Consider the following 16,936-nt stretch of genomic DNA (forward strand, 5'->3'; position numbering starts at 1 on the left):
ACCTTTATATGATGACCCACTTCCAGTTAATGAATAGTAAATATATTTTCTCACTGATTTTCTTAGTAACATTTTCTTTTCCCTAGCTTAAAGAACACAGTACATATGAGATACACATGACATACCAAATATGTATTAATATAAAAATAACTTTATCAGTAAGGCTTCAGGTCAACAGTAGGCTTTTAGAAGTTTTTAGGGAGTCAAAAGTTATAAGCAGCCTGGAATCCCAGCACTTTGGGAGGCCAAGGCAGGCAGATCACTTGAGGCCAGGAGTTTGAGACTAGCCTGGCCAACATGGTGAAACCTCCTCTCTAGAAAAATACAAAAGTTAGCCAGGCATGGTGGCATGTGCCTGTAGTCCCAGCTACTTGGGAGGCTGCGGTGGGAGGATCCCTGGAGCCCGGGAGGTTGCAGTAAGCCACGTTCATGTCACTGTACTCCAGCTTGGGCAACAGAGCAAGGCCCCATCTCAAAAAAAAAAAAAAAGTTACAGGCAAATTTTTGACTGCATGAGGGGTCCCTGCCCTCCATGTTGTTCAAGGGTCAACTGTAACTGTTTATAAACAGGTAACTCTAAATGTCTATGTTGGGGTTAAAAAGTTTCTTTTCATATTTAAGCACTACCCTTTTACAATAATAATTTTCACCTCCTCTGTGCTTAAAACAGAAAACATGGATCTAGTACATTAATCCAGCCTAGTTAAAAACTTCAAATACAGGCCGGGCACGGTGGCTCATGCATGTAATCCCAGCACTTTGGGAGGCCAAGGAGGGTGGATCATGAGGTCAGGAGTTCAAGCTAAACTGGTCAACATGGCGAAACCCCATCTCTACTAAAAATACAAAAATTAGCTGGGCCTGGGGGCACATGCCTGTAATCCCAGCTACTCGGGAGGCTGAAGCAGGAGAATTGCCTGAACAGGGACCCAGGAGGCAGAGGCTGCACTGAGCCGAGATCATGCCACTGCACGCCAGCCTTGGCTACAGAGCGAGACTCCGTCTCAAAATAAAAAAAAACTTCAAATACAGTATCTGATTTATCTTAACAGTTGAAATATATTCAATGAAGAATTCCTACGCTAAGGTAAGTGAAGAAATTTTCCAACATATCAACTCGTCTCGAAGTTCATTTTGGTGGGAATTCTACCAAGATGAAGAAGGTGGATAAAGAGTTGAGACTTTTTTCAAACATTTTATGTGAATTAATTATCTTTACATGATTGCTTGGTCCAGGCAATGCTTCAGTTTTGCCACAATTACTAAAACTGATGAGAATGTTATTCTTATTTAAGTATAAAAATGGATAAATAAAAACCAAACATCCATCTGAATCTGTCAACATGACATGCTAATCTTAGAATGGGACATCATGGAGTTGGCAAGTTGTGTTTAGATGCTTTATTTTGCATATAAAATGCTCTTTTTTTTCTTTTTTTAAAGAGGTAATAGCTGAAATTTTACTCACTTTATATTGAAGTCTGTGTCTTCGCCCTTTTAAGTGCATCTCCTTAGCATTGGGATCGTTAAAGCTGCACTCACATAATTTACAATGGAAGCGAATTACTTTTCCTTCATCGTTTCGTACCTTGGCATGGAAAAAAAATTCAAGGATCAAAACAGGAACATCATAGTTGAAAATGGTATCATTCACAAACCCCCACATATTATCTGATGAAACTGTACACAGTTAGAAAGAAGTGGCAATGTCTATTACGTTTTTTTTTCCCCAAGACGGAGTCTTGCTCTGTCACTCATGCTGGAGTGCAGTGGTTTGATCTCATCTCACTGCAACCTCAGCCTCCTGGGTTCAAGCGATTCTCCCGCCTCAGCCACCAGACTAGCTGGGATTACAGGCATGCACCACCATGCCCAGCTAATTTTTTTTTTATTTTTAGTAGAGACAGGGTTTCACTATGTTGGCCAGCCTGGTCTCAAACTCCTGACCTCGTGATCCGCTCACCTTGGCCTCCCAAAGTGCTGGGATTACAGGCATGAGCCACTGCGCCTGGCCTATTACTTTTTAAAAGGATAGAAACTGTAGAAATGGGAATGAAAAGTTGGAATTTTAGTATGCAAGATGTGATAGCATATGTTGGCTCTTGTAACTATCTTTCAATTTAATATTTTTGTCTATATGTAAGCATTTACATTTAAATGTAGCTAGATGCCTTAAATTTTCTAATAGTTACTGAACATTTGCTGCTGGCCAAGTATTGTTCTTGAAAATGAAGATAAAGATGATTAATAGCATTATTTTGGTATACAAAGTTTCTCAAAGCCCAGGGTTTTATAATAAGTAACTTTATGGAAAATTAAGAAGAATTTTTTTCTAACTGAACAGTTATAGGAGGACAAGTAAACTTGAGTCTTACTATGAAGTCTATTATGAATATTAAGTTCAAATTGTGCAAGCTTTAAGAAATGTTCTGAGTGTAATTCTCTGAAGTTTAGGATTAAACAGTATCATCAAAAATTAGGGTGTTTTGGTTGAGAGCTTTTTTGAGATAACCAAATCTTACTCCTGTAAGAGATGAAACTTAAAAATCAGAATTATTTCTGAACTACTTATAAATTCCATAACCCAGCTGTCCACCTTGTAAACAAAGAATTCAATATACAATTTTTCTTTTTCTTGTTTTCTTTCCTTTTTTGTGATACAGAGTCTCACTCTGTTGCCCAGGTTGGAGTACAGTTGTGTGATCTCGGCTCACTGCAACCTCCACCTCCCAGGTTCAAGTGATTCTTGTGCCTCAGCCTCCTGAGTAGTTAGGATTACAGACGTGCACAACCACTGGCCTTGAACTCCTGGCCTCAAGTGATCCATCCACCTCGGCCTCCCAAAGTGCTACAATTACAGGTGTGAGCCACAGTGCCTGGCCATCAATATATGATTTTTCTTGATAGGAAAAAGGATGCAAGAACAAATATTTATTTAAAACCTACTAGGCCAGGTGCAGCGGCTCACGCCTGTAATCACAGCACTTTGGGAGGCTGGGGAGGGCGGATCATGAGGTCAGGAGTTCAAGACCAGCCTGGCCAACATAGTGAAACCCCACCTACTAAATAAAAAACACAAATCAGCTGGGGGTGGTGGCATGCACCTGCAATCCCAGCTACTTGGGAGGCTGAGGCAGGCGAGTTGCTTGAACCCAGGAGGTAGAGGTGCAGTGAGCCATGACTGTCACTGCACTCCAGCCTGAGCGACAAGTCTCAAAACAAACAAACAAAAACAAAACCCCTCCTAGATGCCAGACACCATGCAAGGTACTTTATTTCATCTACTCTTCACAACTTTGTTAAGGAATGTTCCAATTTTATAAATATCGACACTGAAGCTCAAAAAATATATATGCTGTAAAGTCAAAGTAAATGGCAGTCATATGCCACTGTATGTCTTTCTGCTGACAGCAGGTATTTATCCAGTCTGCTCTGATATCCATTCACTCCTTTATTTTACTGAGTTTACTTTACCTGTAAAACAGCAACAGTCTTCTACTCCACTTGAGAAACCAAATGAATATATTCTGTTAAATCAGCAAACTTAATTTTATCACAAACCTGACTATTCAAAAATAAATGTATTGGTTCTCTTCAACAACATTTTTGCTTCTCAGAACTTTTAAACTTTTATGATAGTTGAAGGATGTATTACAACAATGCTTGCTAGTAAAGAGAAAGTTACTTAACTCACCACAGTGACAATATACAGGGAAAATAATACAAAAGTTAGCAAAAAAAATCATTGTGATGTCACTTAGCCAGGCTTAAAGGACATGCTTTCTTTTTTTCTTTTTTTTTTTTTTTGAGACAGAGTCTCGCTCTGTCACCCGGGCTGGAGTGCTGCAGTGGCCGGATCTTGGCTCACTGCAAGCTCCGCCCTCCTGGTTAACGCCATTCTCCTGCCTCAGCCTCCCCAGTAGCTGGGACTACAGGCGCCCGCTACCTCGCCCGGCTAGTTTTTTTGTATTTTTTAGTAGAGACAGGGTTTCACCGGGTTAGCCAGGATGGTCTCGATCTCCTGACCTCGTGATCCGCCCGTCTCGGCCTCCCAAAGTGCTGGGATTACAGGCTTGAGCCACCGCGCCTGGCCGACATGCTTTCTTATAACAAAGATTCCTTTAATATCCTTTCATTAAGTAAGCTAAATCTAAAATACAATTAAGCATATTCACTTTTACATGTAACATACGCTTGTAACGCACTTCTTCCCTTTATCCAATTTCACAGCAATGGTATTCTCAAATCAATTACCTCCTCCACATAATCATGGCCCACTGGCTGCACATCACTCTGCAAGGCAGCAAGAGATGCAGGTGTGACTGGTTCTGACACTGTGTCTTGCTTTACTTCAGGAATCTGCACAGCAGAAGTGACAGGAGTACTTTTAACACATTCAGTTCCTTTTATGTCTTCTGTTTTATTTCCTGTTGACTGCAGCTTATTACCACCTAGAAAAGCATCAAAAAGTTATAACAAATTTTAATTTCGTATAAACATATATACCTGATAAGACGAAAACTTTAGATAAAGTTCTTTTCTGCTAATAGTCAAAACTCCTATCTGACATACAACGGATGAGAATTTTGAAGAACTACATAAACTACTTGGCTTTTTTTACCCTACTAGTGAAATATGTTTCTGAATTTTTCTCATTTCCATCTTGGAACACCCAACACCTTCCTCATCCCCCTCAAAATGAATAGCAAGTACCTGAAATGGTAATGACTAAGCCTAATTCATGTTTGTAGCCCGAGTTCCTTGGCAAGTGACTGAAATGAGTAGTATTTATTCCTTTAAAAAAATGCTAACTTCCAGTTGGGTGTGGTGACTTATGCCCTATGATCCCAGCACTGTGGGAGGCAGAGGTGGGAAGATCACTTGAGCCCAGGAGTTTGAGCCCAGAAGTTTGAGACCAGCCTGGGCAACGTGGCAAAACCTGGTCACTACAAAAATTAGCTGGATGTGATGGTGCACACCTGTAGTCCTAGCTACTTGTGGGACTAAGGTGGGAGGATTGCTTGAGCCTAAGAGGCAGAGGTTGCAGTGAGCTGAGATCGCATCACTGCACTCCAGACCTGGACAGACCCTGTCTCCAAAAAAAGTCGGGGGTAATGTCTAGGTCATGCCCTACAATTAAGAAAAATTAAAAAAAGGTAAGTTCAATGATTAGGTCTCTTTGCAAACTTAGTCCAAATAAAGTTTCCCACTAGGGAAGGAAATAGAACCAATTTAGGTTTTATCATTGTTTATTTCCTCTAACTTATTGTCTACTGAAATGAGACATGAATTTACACTAAGAGTTATTTACAAAAGATTTTCTATTATTGTTCTAAACTGAAAGTAGGAAGAACCTCAGAAACTGATGTAGAAGTGACTATAAATGATAGTTTTCATTTTTATCATCAATTAAATTTAACACTTCAAGTAACTGTCTAACAGAATACCATGTTAATTGTGAATCTCCTACTTTTAAACTTTTCTTTCAAAAATATTCTGAAGTATCTACGACAATCTGGATACTGCACTAAATTCTGGTAATATAGCAAAGAGAAGACAATGTAGCTGCCTTTCAAGTGGCCAATTTACGGCACGATACAAATAATGATAATACAATATGATAAGCACTACAATAGGTATGGACTGAATACTGTGGAAATTTAGAAGAAAGGAGCCACCGCCCTTTAACATGATCCAGTAAGGAAAGGTTTCACAAAGGGTGTGACACTTGAACTGGGATTTGAAAGAAGAATGAATATGAACTGGTCAGAAAGAAAAGAACGATGTTTAAAAAGAAAAAAATAGCATGTACATAAAAGCACAGCAACATGGTGTGAAAAAGGCTATGGTAAACTCAAGGAAGAGCCAGTAATTCAATATGAATTACTACATAGGTAGAAGGGATAAGTTATGAGGCTGGAAAGGTAGGCACGGGTCAGGTAATGATGGGCCTTATATGACAAATAAGGACTACAGATTTTATCCTATCACAGTGGAAGGCTGCTGAGCTAAAGACTAACACAATAGATATATATTTTAATAAAATAACAAGAGTGTGGAGAATATGTTGAGACTGGGTACAGTAAGAAATAAAGCTCCAAGGAGACTTTTAAGGCCTAAAAAACAAGGTAATGGCAATGAAGACAGGTTTTGTAGAAATACTATAGAGATAGAAACAAGACGACTAGGTAAACAGCTGGAGCAGGCAATAAATACGAAGAAATAATGTTAGTGAATTTTCCACTTGAGAAATCGACAACTTTATGACATTATTTCATGGTACTCTTCTCACGAATTAATGGGTTAGAATGAGACACACTGGGAGGCATCTACACAGCCATACAGAAGATGATCAGGGAATATTTAAAATGTGGCTGTCCAACTCAGGTGGGGGTTTTGAATTCACCAGAAAGATTTAAAAGTCACTGCCCACATGGGAATGAATGAGATCACCCATTAAGACTGGCAGACAGTGAGACGAGGGCCAGGGTTATAATCTTAGTAACACTACCATTTAATGAACACATAGGCAGGAGAACCAATAACAAAAACTGAGAAAGGGGTGGGTGGACATATAATTGAGAGACAGAGATGTATCTTAAGCCTAAAGGTACAGCAGTCAACTGTGTCAAGTATTAGGAGAGAGAACAGGATGAAACTGAAAACTGGCCACTGGATTGGCAATTAGGTTTTTGGTGACTACTGAAAGCACCTTCAGAAAAAGGTAGCGTAGAAACACTACAGCAGACTGAGGATTGGGCAGGAAGTAGAGAAGTAGATAAAAAATCAGGGCCATAGGTTGTGGTACATGTTTATAACCCAAGCACTTTGGAAGTTGAGGCAGGCAGCTCACTTGAGCTCAGGAGAATTCGAGATCAGTCTGGGCTACATAGTGAAACCTCATCTCTACCAAAAAAAAAAAAAAAAAAAAAAATGGCTGTGTGTGGTGCTGCACGCCTACAGTCCCAGCTACTCAGGAGACTGAGGTGGGCAGATCGCTTGAATCCTGGAGATTGAGGCTGCAGTGAGCCAAGATCATGCTACTGCACTCCAGCCTTGGTGACAGAGTGGGGCTCTGTCTCAAAAATTAAACAAACAAACAAACAAACAAACAAACCAATCAGGTTATCTTAAGATTACAGAAATGGGAAAGGGTCTTTGTGTGTGCAGATCTTTTTTTTTTTAAATGACTAGATTAAGACACAGATGTATCTGTATGACTGAAGGGAAGAAACCAGAAGACGATAGACTAAATATTAAAAATACACACACACAAGGCAGATATGTGAAGAAACAAGGTCCCAGAGAGAAGGGAGGAGACAGGTCCAAGAACACAGGCAGAAACGTTAGTGCTGCAATGGAGAAACACCACTCTGACAGAGTCAACAGGGACAGAGAATATCAGTACTTGCCAACAAAATTTATTTTGGGGGTAGATGTTTTCTTGGCAGCCATATTTGTAGGCACTGCTGATACTTTAGTGTTAGATGTGCTATTAAGAGACGAGTTTCCTGTAGTCGTAAGACCCTTCATTGAAGACGTTGCAATTGATGATGTATTCACAGTACAATTGTTTGCTGCAATGCTTGAAGGAGAGGCAGTCGGCTTTGAAGCAGATACAGCTGTTGAGGCAGCAGCTTGGCTAACAACGTTTGGTTCTGTTGACGGAATGGGTTTACCAAGTTTTGTGTGTAACTTAACCACCTATAAAACAAAAGCACACTTATTTGTCAGGAAACTCAAACAGTAGATTTTGAAAAGTCTGCCTGGAACATTATAAAATGAAAATCTAAACCATGCTTTTCTTTGTTGTATTTTTTCTGCTATATGTTTTTGTATATACACACAAATGCAAAACTCATTACTTTCAAGCTAATCTCTGTGAAGTAAATATGGATACATATTCCATCTACTATTAGGTGAGGAAACGGAGGCAGAGAAAGATGAACAGACTTGGCTACATTAAAAATAATCACATGACAATTCCCAGTTAGTGAAATAAATGGTTTAGTTCAATTTAAAGAAAGGTCTCCAGTCTTTCCCTCTTTTAGCAATGATTATTTGATGTCACCTTTAGGTATTATTAGCACATAAGCAAGGCTTATAATGCACTTAAAAGTTTTCAAAATTTGAAGTTACCTTTACCTAACTCCCTTTGAAAAAGTAGAAGATAACAGAATCAAGACATAAGGGTGTGTGGGAAAAAAACACCTACTTTCTGATGCTTAGCACCACGAATGTGGGCAGCATATGCATCTGCTCCTGTACAAGACACATCGCAGAGCTCACAACGTAGCTGATTTTGAGTCCCACGAGTAGAATTGTTGCTGCTGCTGGTATTTTGTGAGGCTTTCAATGCAGCTTCTTTTTTTTTATGTTTCTGTCCTTCTAAATGTTCTTTATAAGTCTGTTTCAAATAAAAAGCAAACATTTTGCTTCACTAATTTTCTTTATACGTAATTTAAGATTATTCAATTCTCAAGAAATCTCTAATACTCGTTTAAAAATGAGACCAAAACAAATTTAAGTTGAAAAAGGGCATGTGGCATTCCTTATATATGTGACATATTTATGGTTCTCTGTATCTTGTTTATCAAGAATATTATCTAACACTGAGTTACAAAGTACCTTCATACATAGCCATAATATAAGGCAACAGTTTTCAGTTTTAAAAATTTATCTTTTGTTGCTTATATAAATGTTGGACAGAGAATGGTAATAGACAGTGATCATTCCATAAAGAAATTATATTTAGTTACAGGGTTAAGATGAGGCGGGGGAGATGTGCCTGTATCATTAGAAGAAAGGAGAAGTTACTGTATGGTAACAAGATTCTTTACAAACAGCTATGTTTATAAAACTGACTTTTCTAATTCAGAATACGTTTTGACATAGAATCTGTATTAGAATCCATGACCCCTAAAAGAAAGCTTATTTAAAATACATAAGGGCCAATATTGTACACACTTGCAAGCAAAAATAGTATTATAGTAATATTAGCCAATAAAATAGTGAAATTATATATTAAAAATCATTGTGAATGCTGATGATTGAGGAAGGCAGTTAATTAAAACGAGAGGAAATTAGTAAGAACAACTGGGCAGTTCGTGAGTAGGACCAAATGGTTCCTCTCTCATACTTTTATTTATTTATTTATTTTTTGAGATGTGTCTCACTCTGTTACACAGGCTTGAGTGCAGTGGCACAATCTTGGGTCACTGCAATCTCTGCCTCCCAGGCTCCTCCCACCTTAGACTCCTGAGTAGCTGGGACCACAGGTGCCCACCACCATGCCTAGCTCATTTTTCATATTTTTGGTAAAGACGGGATTTTGCCATGTTGCCCAGGCTGGTCCCAAACTCTCTTTTTAAAAACTGCCTCTTAAAAGACAGTTGTAAACTGACAAATAATTAGCATAAAATTATATGTTCACCATACAATTTCAGAGCTGGATGGGACTTTCCTTTCATTATCTGCAGTGGCCTGAAATAGCTCCACCAAGCAGTCTAAGCCTCAATTATTTAGGCAAGTCCTTGTTACAGAAAAGTGAGGAAATAAAAGCCGAAAGAAGAACAGGTCTCTAAATTGCCCAAGGTTATATACTTAGTGGCAGAGCCAGGACTGCAATCTTGGCCCCTAAAAGCTGAATCAACTTACTCTTTTCCTTCTTACATATACATCTAGAACTCTAATTCAATCTCAATGATATTTTTCGCTGAGGTTCATTAACCACCCCCTTAAGGCACTGACGACTTGCAGAAATACCTGTGGCCTGTTCTTTTTGTACTCATCCAGCACAGCAAAAACAGCCAGCCTCATATACACTCATTCCACCTGCTGCTGTTAACCTATCACCCAAGTGTCACGTTGTATACTTTCATATAAGCCAGGTAATCAATAAATTTCTTATGTCCAAGTCTGGCACTCATGACACTAACCCCTCTGAACAGTCAACACAGAGTAGGAAATGCTCCTTAAATACTAAGACCACCCACCACACTTGTTCCCTTTCATGTCTACAGGTCCCTGCAAACATTTCCCACCTGTGCCACACCTGCCTCCCATCACCTCCTGCCAACCTTGCAATTCACAACAAAACTATTTCCTGCCATACTCAAAACAGGGGAAAAGAGGGTTTTATATATCTAGCCACATATATTAAAATGTTCTGTAATTTGGTATAGCTCAGGGAATGTTAGTAACTGAAAATACTCCCCAAAATTCAGAAGTAGAGAAAATTAATCCAGTAAAGTTAAAAACATGTGACATAGGTAGGGCAAATGAGAGATGGATATAACTTGGGAGAAACTAGTAGAGAGTCAAAATTAGTTGTTTCCAAATAACATGCCTTTTATCTGCCAAGCTGTGTACCAAATTTTAATATAAAAATAACACTCTTAAGCATAATAATAAGGCTGGGAATTGAATTCATTAATCTTAATAAATAGAATCATGTCATAATCATCCATTTTAACATTTAGCAACCAGAAACAATATAATACCGAAAAAGGAATAAGGGTTTTACATTTACATGCCTCATTAGTTGGTATTTTTTAAAAACACACTTCCTTACACCTTCCTTGTTCCCGAAGTTCCTACTCTCCTTATGAAAGAGACTACCGAAAAAAGTAACATGCCATAAAGTATGTATCAAAGTCAGTCTCATTAGAAATGCAATACTGAAAATTACAGATTATCAGTAACTCGTTATATTAAGTTGAAGAATTTTCAGTAAAAGCTCTGGCAAGTAAGTTATAGATGCTAAAAATGAAATGAAATAAAAATTCAATCTTACCCAAGTTGCAATTAATCTGACTACAAAACTTTTAAACTAAATTTAAATTTTAAAGAGCAAAGTCTCCTTCCGGAAAAAAAGCTCAATTTGCCTATTTATCATTTACATTCACAATCATCTTTACATTTTTTTTTTTCCTGAAAATTCTCATGCCACAATACAAGCAACTTTTAAAAGATGCATTGGCTAAAAGCTAACAGGAAAAAATGTAAACCTCTTTGTAGGCTCAGGAGTTAAAATACCAACTACACTTAATAACCACTGAAGACTCAAGGTAAAACATACAACATAAGTACCTGTGGTCCAGCACAGCTGATCTTACAAACATCACAATAGTGAATCTGTGGTGGTTTGGGAGGCTGTTTTGGTTTCAGTTGTTTATTTTGGAATGGTGCTTTTTTAGTAAAGGTGGTCCCTGTCCAGGCAGCTGTTGCAGCAGCAGCAGCAGCTGCTGCTGCTGCCTGCTTCTGTTGCTGCTGCTGCTGTTGATAGTAGGAGGATGCAGCTGAATACACTGCTGCTTCATAACCTGAATAAGATGTACCTTATAAATGAAATCAAACAAAAATTATGTTACATACTTATAGGAGGACAAGTTAAAATGTACAAATTTAAATTAATCCTGCCAATAAAGATAGATTTACATGTGCATATTAACAAACATATATCTCACAGAACCAGAAAAAAGCTTATTTTCCTTCTAAGAAAGTCACCAACTGGTATTTACTCAACACATGCCAGGTGTTATAGAGGTATAAAGACAGTGTCAAATTTGGTCCCTGCCTTGAAGAAGCTTATAGATTTAACTGGAGAGATGTGATAGTGTGTTTGACAAACTTGTCTGTTTACAGAATCTGGTAATATGTCCCTGAATAAAATCCTGTGAACAAAATTTAGGAAGTGTTGGATTTGAGGAAGAATCTGAAGTAAGATACTAGATAGGAAAAACAAAAACTCATCAAAGTAAGATCCGACATGCTTGGTAGCTAAGAGGACAAAAGAGGAAAACATACAAATATGACACTAAAATCTGGAGCCCCAGCGATCAACTGATGGGTTGTGCAACTGCTAGAACCAAGAAGCTGTCAGACGCTAGTCTGGGGAGGCAAGGTAAATAAAGTTTAGCAGAAGTTTGTGATGTGGAACTGAAGTTCAGATAAAAATATAGAACAACTGTTAAAAGATTTAGGAATTAGGGACCAACACATTGGTTCTCATCTTCCAAAAGATGAAAAGGCACTGTGTTTTCTGGTTAAATGTATGAATTCTACCCATTTCCATTGTTCAGAGACTCCACTGAATAAACACATTATGCCAGCTATTTATGTAATACATACATGCTGTTTATGTTCAGTGATTTACAGATTTTTAAATCTGTGAACGTTTTAAATTTGAAAGCTGTGGATTTTACATTATAAGCCTACCTGAAAACTGGTAAACTGACCATTTCTAAACTAAGATCTCTGGAAATTTGGTAGACTGCCTATTCATCATATTTCAGTTAAGCTTCCTTATCCCTTTAAGTGGTAATGGATGGGCAAAGAGTGATATAAAGCTTGAGAGAGATCCCTAGTTGACAGAATAGCACAGAAGAACTGCTTACAGAGAACTAAACTTTTTGGTCTCTCAAATGCAGACTGCAATACTGAAAGACTTAGGACTCCCCAACTCCAGTATGTCTATACACATAGGAAAGGAAAAATACATTGGAATGGTAAGAGCTAAAATGCATGGAAAACCAGAATTGCAGTATATAAAGTTTTAAGATAGAAAGTGTGATAACAGACAAGAAAACATCTGAAATGAAAATAGAAACAGGTAGCTATATATCAGCGATAAAGCATATACATGATCAGATAAAACTGAGAAAACAACTGACATAATTGCTCAAAATAAAATTTCTATAAACCAATAAACTCTACTGGGCAGTCCTACAAATGTCCTCTGTTACGAATGTGATAAAAGAACATAAGCTCACAGCCAAATGTTTTCAAGTTTACAGGCAAAAACATGTACAGTTTAAATTTTACTATAGAGAAATACCATAAAATTGTTCAATTACAAATAATAAAGATGCTTTTAGATTTATTACCAAGTAGGATCATGATTTTTACATAAAATCTTTATAACAGACATTTTGCAAATGACTTCAGTTCTTCTATATAGAAACTATACAAATGCCACAGAAATGTAACTTTATGAATTATGTATTAAGAAAACATGAAGCAGAATAAGGACAATAGAGGCCAACAGTGCTGAAAGAATAGGTCTTCTGGTTTTTTTTTTTTTTTTTTAATCAAGAGTTCACAATACAGGAAGCAGTGTGCCAGACACAATGTAGTTTTTAGAACAGATCTATAAGACAAGTATCACTATCCGTAAATATGAGAAAAGTCGGGTTTAGAAATTGGAGGATCCTTTAAACACTGAGCTAACTTAACCATAAAAATCACCAAGTTAAGCTTAATATTCATAAAATAATCTCTACTTGCACGTAAGTAGTTTAAAACTAATAAAAGTAAAGTTTAATTTTAACTTACTACCTTAGTTATAAAAATAAATCAAAGCATGCACTGAAAGGTGGGCTAAAGATTCTGGAACTCTGTTAGAGGGCATCTTAAATTCTTCTATAACTATTGGCAAACAAATGTACGTTTCCTGTAAAAAGCACTGTAGGAAAACAAATATAAGGCTGTGTCTGGCCTGGGCAACATGGCAAAACCCCGTCTCCACAAAAAAATACAAAAATTAGCCAGGCGTGGTTGTGCGTCTGTAGTCTCAGCTACTCAGGTGGCTAAGGTAGGAGGTTGAGGCTGCGGTAAACCATGATAGTGCCACTGCACTCCAGCCTAGGTGACAGAATGAGACCCTGTCTCAAAGAAAAAAAAAAAAAAAAAAAGAAATGTGTCTATAAATTAAGTAAAAGCACAATTTTTGAAAACTAAAGTATTATCATTTAAAAAGTACTTTTACTAGGCCAGGCTTGTGGATCACTTGAGCCCAGGAGTTCAAGACCAGTCTAGGCAGTGTGGTGAAACCCCATCTCAACTAAAAATACAAAAAATTAGCCCAGTGTGGTGGCGTGCACTGAGGCGGGATGGATCATTTGAGTGCAGGAGGTGGAGGTTGCAGTGAGCTGGGATTGTGCCACTCTACTCCAAGCCTGGGTGACAGAGCACGACACTGTCTCCAAAAAAAAAAAAAAAAAAAAAGTACTTTCATTAAAAATGTTTATCAAGGCCAGGCGTGGTGGCTCACACCTGTAATCCCAACACTTTGAGAGGCTGAGGTGGGCAGACTGTTTGAGCTCAGGAGTTCAAGACCAGCCTGTACAACATGGCGAAACTCCATCTCTACAAAAATTCAAAAATAAAAAACTAACCAGGCATGGTGGCTCACATCTGCAGTCCCAGCTATCTGGGAGGCTGAGGTGGGAGGATCGGTTGAGGTGGAAGTTGCAGTGAGCTGGATGGTGCCACTGCACTCTAGCCTGGGTGATGGAATGAGACCTAGTCTCAAAAAAAAAAAAAAAAAAAAAAAAAAAAAAATCAAGTAGTAAGCTATGATATTAGAATAGCTGGCATATAGCTTCTAAATGGATAATACCAGAAACAAATAAAACATTTCAGCAGTGAATTCATCATACTACAAGTCATTATTTAGTAGGGAGCAATATTCTAGAACTCATTAAGATAAAGAGAATAGCTAACCAAAATTGTAGCTGCCCAAAACTGCAGATATAGAACTCAGAAGCCTTAACAATGGTTTCTCTGATTTGGCAACTCTGGACTGTGTATCACATAGTCTTTAAAAAGCAGATACTCTTTTAACAGTTTCACAACTAGAAATTTATCCTAGGGAAACAAGTGGGCAAATGTACAAATCTTTACACGTAAGGATGTTCTACCTAGTGCTGTTTCCAGTTTCTGTCTCATATACAACTAAATGTCCTCAAATACGCACTTTAAAATATATTACATCCATACAATAAAATACTTTGTGACCATTAGAATCGTTTCTAAATACCCCTGGCATTTACAAGAAGTCATGGCTCCTTTGTGACATGGCTGACTCTGACTCTAGGGCAGGGAAAGCTCAAAGTGTATCTGTAACAACCCTCAGTGGCAAAAAGAAAAGATGTGCTCAAAGAAGAATGAGAATATGTCAAAAAGACTCAGGAGCTGGTTGAGCGGATCCCACTGGGCAACTTTAAAATTGTGTGAGCCTCAAAGACAGAAATGAGAGTAACAGATTATGATATAGTCGCTCTCTGTATCCATCGGTTCGCGACCATGGATTCAATCAACCATGAACTGAAAATATTCGGAGGCAGGTACAGTGGCTCATCCCTGTAATCCCAGCACTATGAGAGGCCGAGGTAGGTGGATCACCTGAAGTCAGGAGTTTGAGACCAGTCTGGCCACCACGGTAAAACCCTGTCACCACTAAAAATACAAAAATGAGCCAGGTATGGTGGTACATGCCTGTAATCCCAGCTACTTGGGAGGCTGAAGTATAAGAATCGCTTGAACCTGGGAGGCAGAGGTTGCAGTTAGTTGAGATTGTGCCACTGCATCCCAGCCTGGGCAACAGAGTGAGATGCTATCTCCAAAAAAAAAAAAAATTAGGGGTGGGAGGAATATAAAATTAATATAATACAAAAACTCACTATAGCTTAACAACCATTTACATAGCACTTACATGGTATTAGGCATTGCAAGTAATCTAGAGATAATTTAACATATTTAAGAGGATGTATGTTAGAGGTAAATATTATGTCATTTTATATATGGGACTTCAGCATCCACAAATTTTGGTATTAATCGGGGCTCTGGAACCAATCTCCCATGGATATAAGGGATGACTGTACACTGAATAAAAATGAGCAAGTTCACAGCAACAACAAAAAAAGAAGTGGAGGGGCCGGGCGCGGTGGCTCAAGCCTGTAATCCCAGCACTTTGGGAGGCCGAGACGGGCGGATCACGAGGTCAGGAGATCGAGACCATCCTGGCTAACACGGTGAAACCTCGTCTCTACTAAAAATACAAAAACTAGCCGGGCGAGGTGGCGGGCGCCTGTAGTCCCAGCTACTGGGGGGGCTGAGGCAGGAGAATGGCGTAAATCCGGGAGGCGGAGCTTGCAGTGAGCTGAGATCCGGCCACTGCACTCCAGCCCGGGTGACAGAGCGAGACTCCGCCTCAAAAAAAAAAAAAAAAAAGAAGTGGAAGAAGGGGACTCTAGAGAAGAATGCCTAAGAATCAATGTGAAAGGGTTTTGCAACTACACTGTAGAAACTCATTCAGTTTTCAAAGGATCTACCACCATAGGGTGAAAGACAGTTGAGCAACAGGCCCACAGATTACTTGTTCATTACAAAGGAAAAAGGTATCTTTGTAACGGAGAGATCTGATAGGCACAGCTTTAACCAGTAAAGCCAGCATCAATAAGGAATAAACGAACATTACTTATTACATGCTTCTGATGTGATGAAATGGAAGGCTGGTCAACTAATTTTCTTGTCTAAAAAGTTACCTGAATCTAAACATAAATCATCAGATAAATCCAGATATGGGATATTCTACAAGACAACTGGCCTGAACACTTCAAAAATGTCACTACCATGAGAGATAAGATAAAAATAATGAACTGTTCTACATTAAAGCAAACTAACAAAGAATGGCAACCAAATACAATCCATGATCCTTGACTGGATTCTAAATTTCAAAACAAAGCACAAGCACAAACATACATACATCAAATACATACAAAGCCCAGCCATAAAATACATTTTTGGACAACTGGATAAATTTATGTATTAGACAGTATAGTATCCACGTTCAATTCCTTTTTATAATGTTGCCATTGTGGCTACATAAAAAGAATGTCCTTATTCTTGAGAAATACCTTCTGAAGAGTTCAGGGCAAAGTACCATGTCATCTACAACTTATAAAGCATATTGCTTATAAAACATATTGCTGAGCCACTTGAAAATAGCCTTTAAGAGAAAGAAGAGATAAAGGAAATTTGAAAAATTATTAATTGGTGAACCTAGGTGAATGGCACAAAAAGTAGTTCTTGGAACTTTTTTTTCCCACTTTTCTGCAGAATTAAAATTTTCTGGGGCAGGCATGGTGGCTCA

At 38.3% G+C, this 16,936-nt stretch overlaps 1 protein-coding gene across 2 annotated transcripts in view; it reads right to left on the bottom strand.

Annotated features, from left to right (window-relative positions):
• The window catches only part of ZFR (zinc finger RNA binding protein), a 90,186-nt gene that overhangs the window by 40,613 nt on the left and 32,637 nt on the right, over positions 1-16,936 (bottom strand). The window contains exons 6-10 of one of the 2 annotated variants that reach the window (XM_023216548.1): positions 11,092-11,339; positions 8,216-8,407; positions 7,413-7,704; positions 4,255-4,451; positions 1,469-1,588 (exon numbers count right to left, since the gene is read on the bottom strand). In XM_023216548.1, coding sequence (XP_023072316.1) covers positions 1,469-1,588; positions 4,255-4,451; positions 7,413-7,704; positions 8,216-8,407; positions 11,092-11,339 — 1,049 coding nt within the window. The remainder of the gene's footprint in view (positions 1-1,468; positions 1,589-4,254; positions 4,452-7,412; positions 7,705-8,215; positions 8,408-11,091; positions 11,340-16,936) is intronic. The other variant, XM_023216549.1, reaches the window with a different exon arrangement.

This window comes from Piliocolobus tephrosceles, chromosome 4 (genome assembly GCF_002776525.5).
Source record: "Piliocolobus tephrosceles isolate RC106 chromosome 4, ASM277652v3, whole genome shotgun sequence".
Taxonomy (NCBI): Eukaryota; Metazoa; Chordata; class Mammalia; order Primates; family Cercopithecidae; genus Piliocolobus; species Piliocolobus tephrosceles.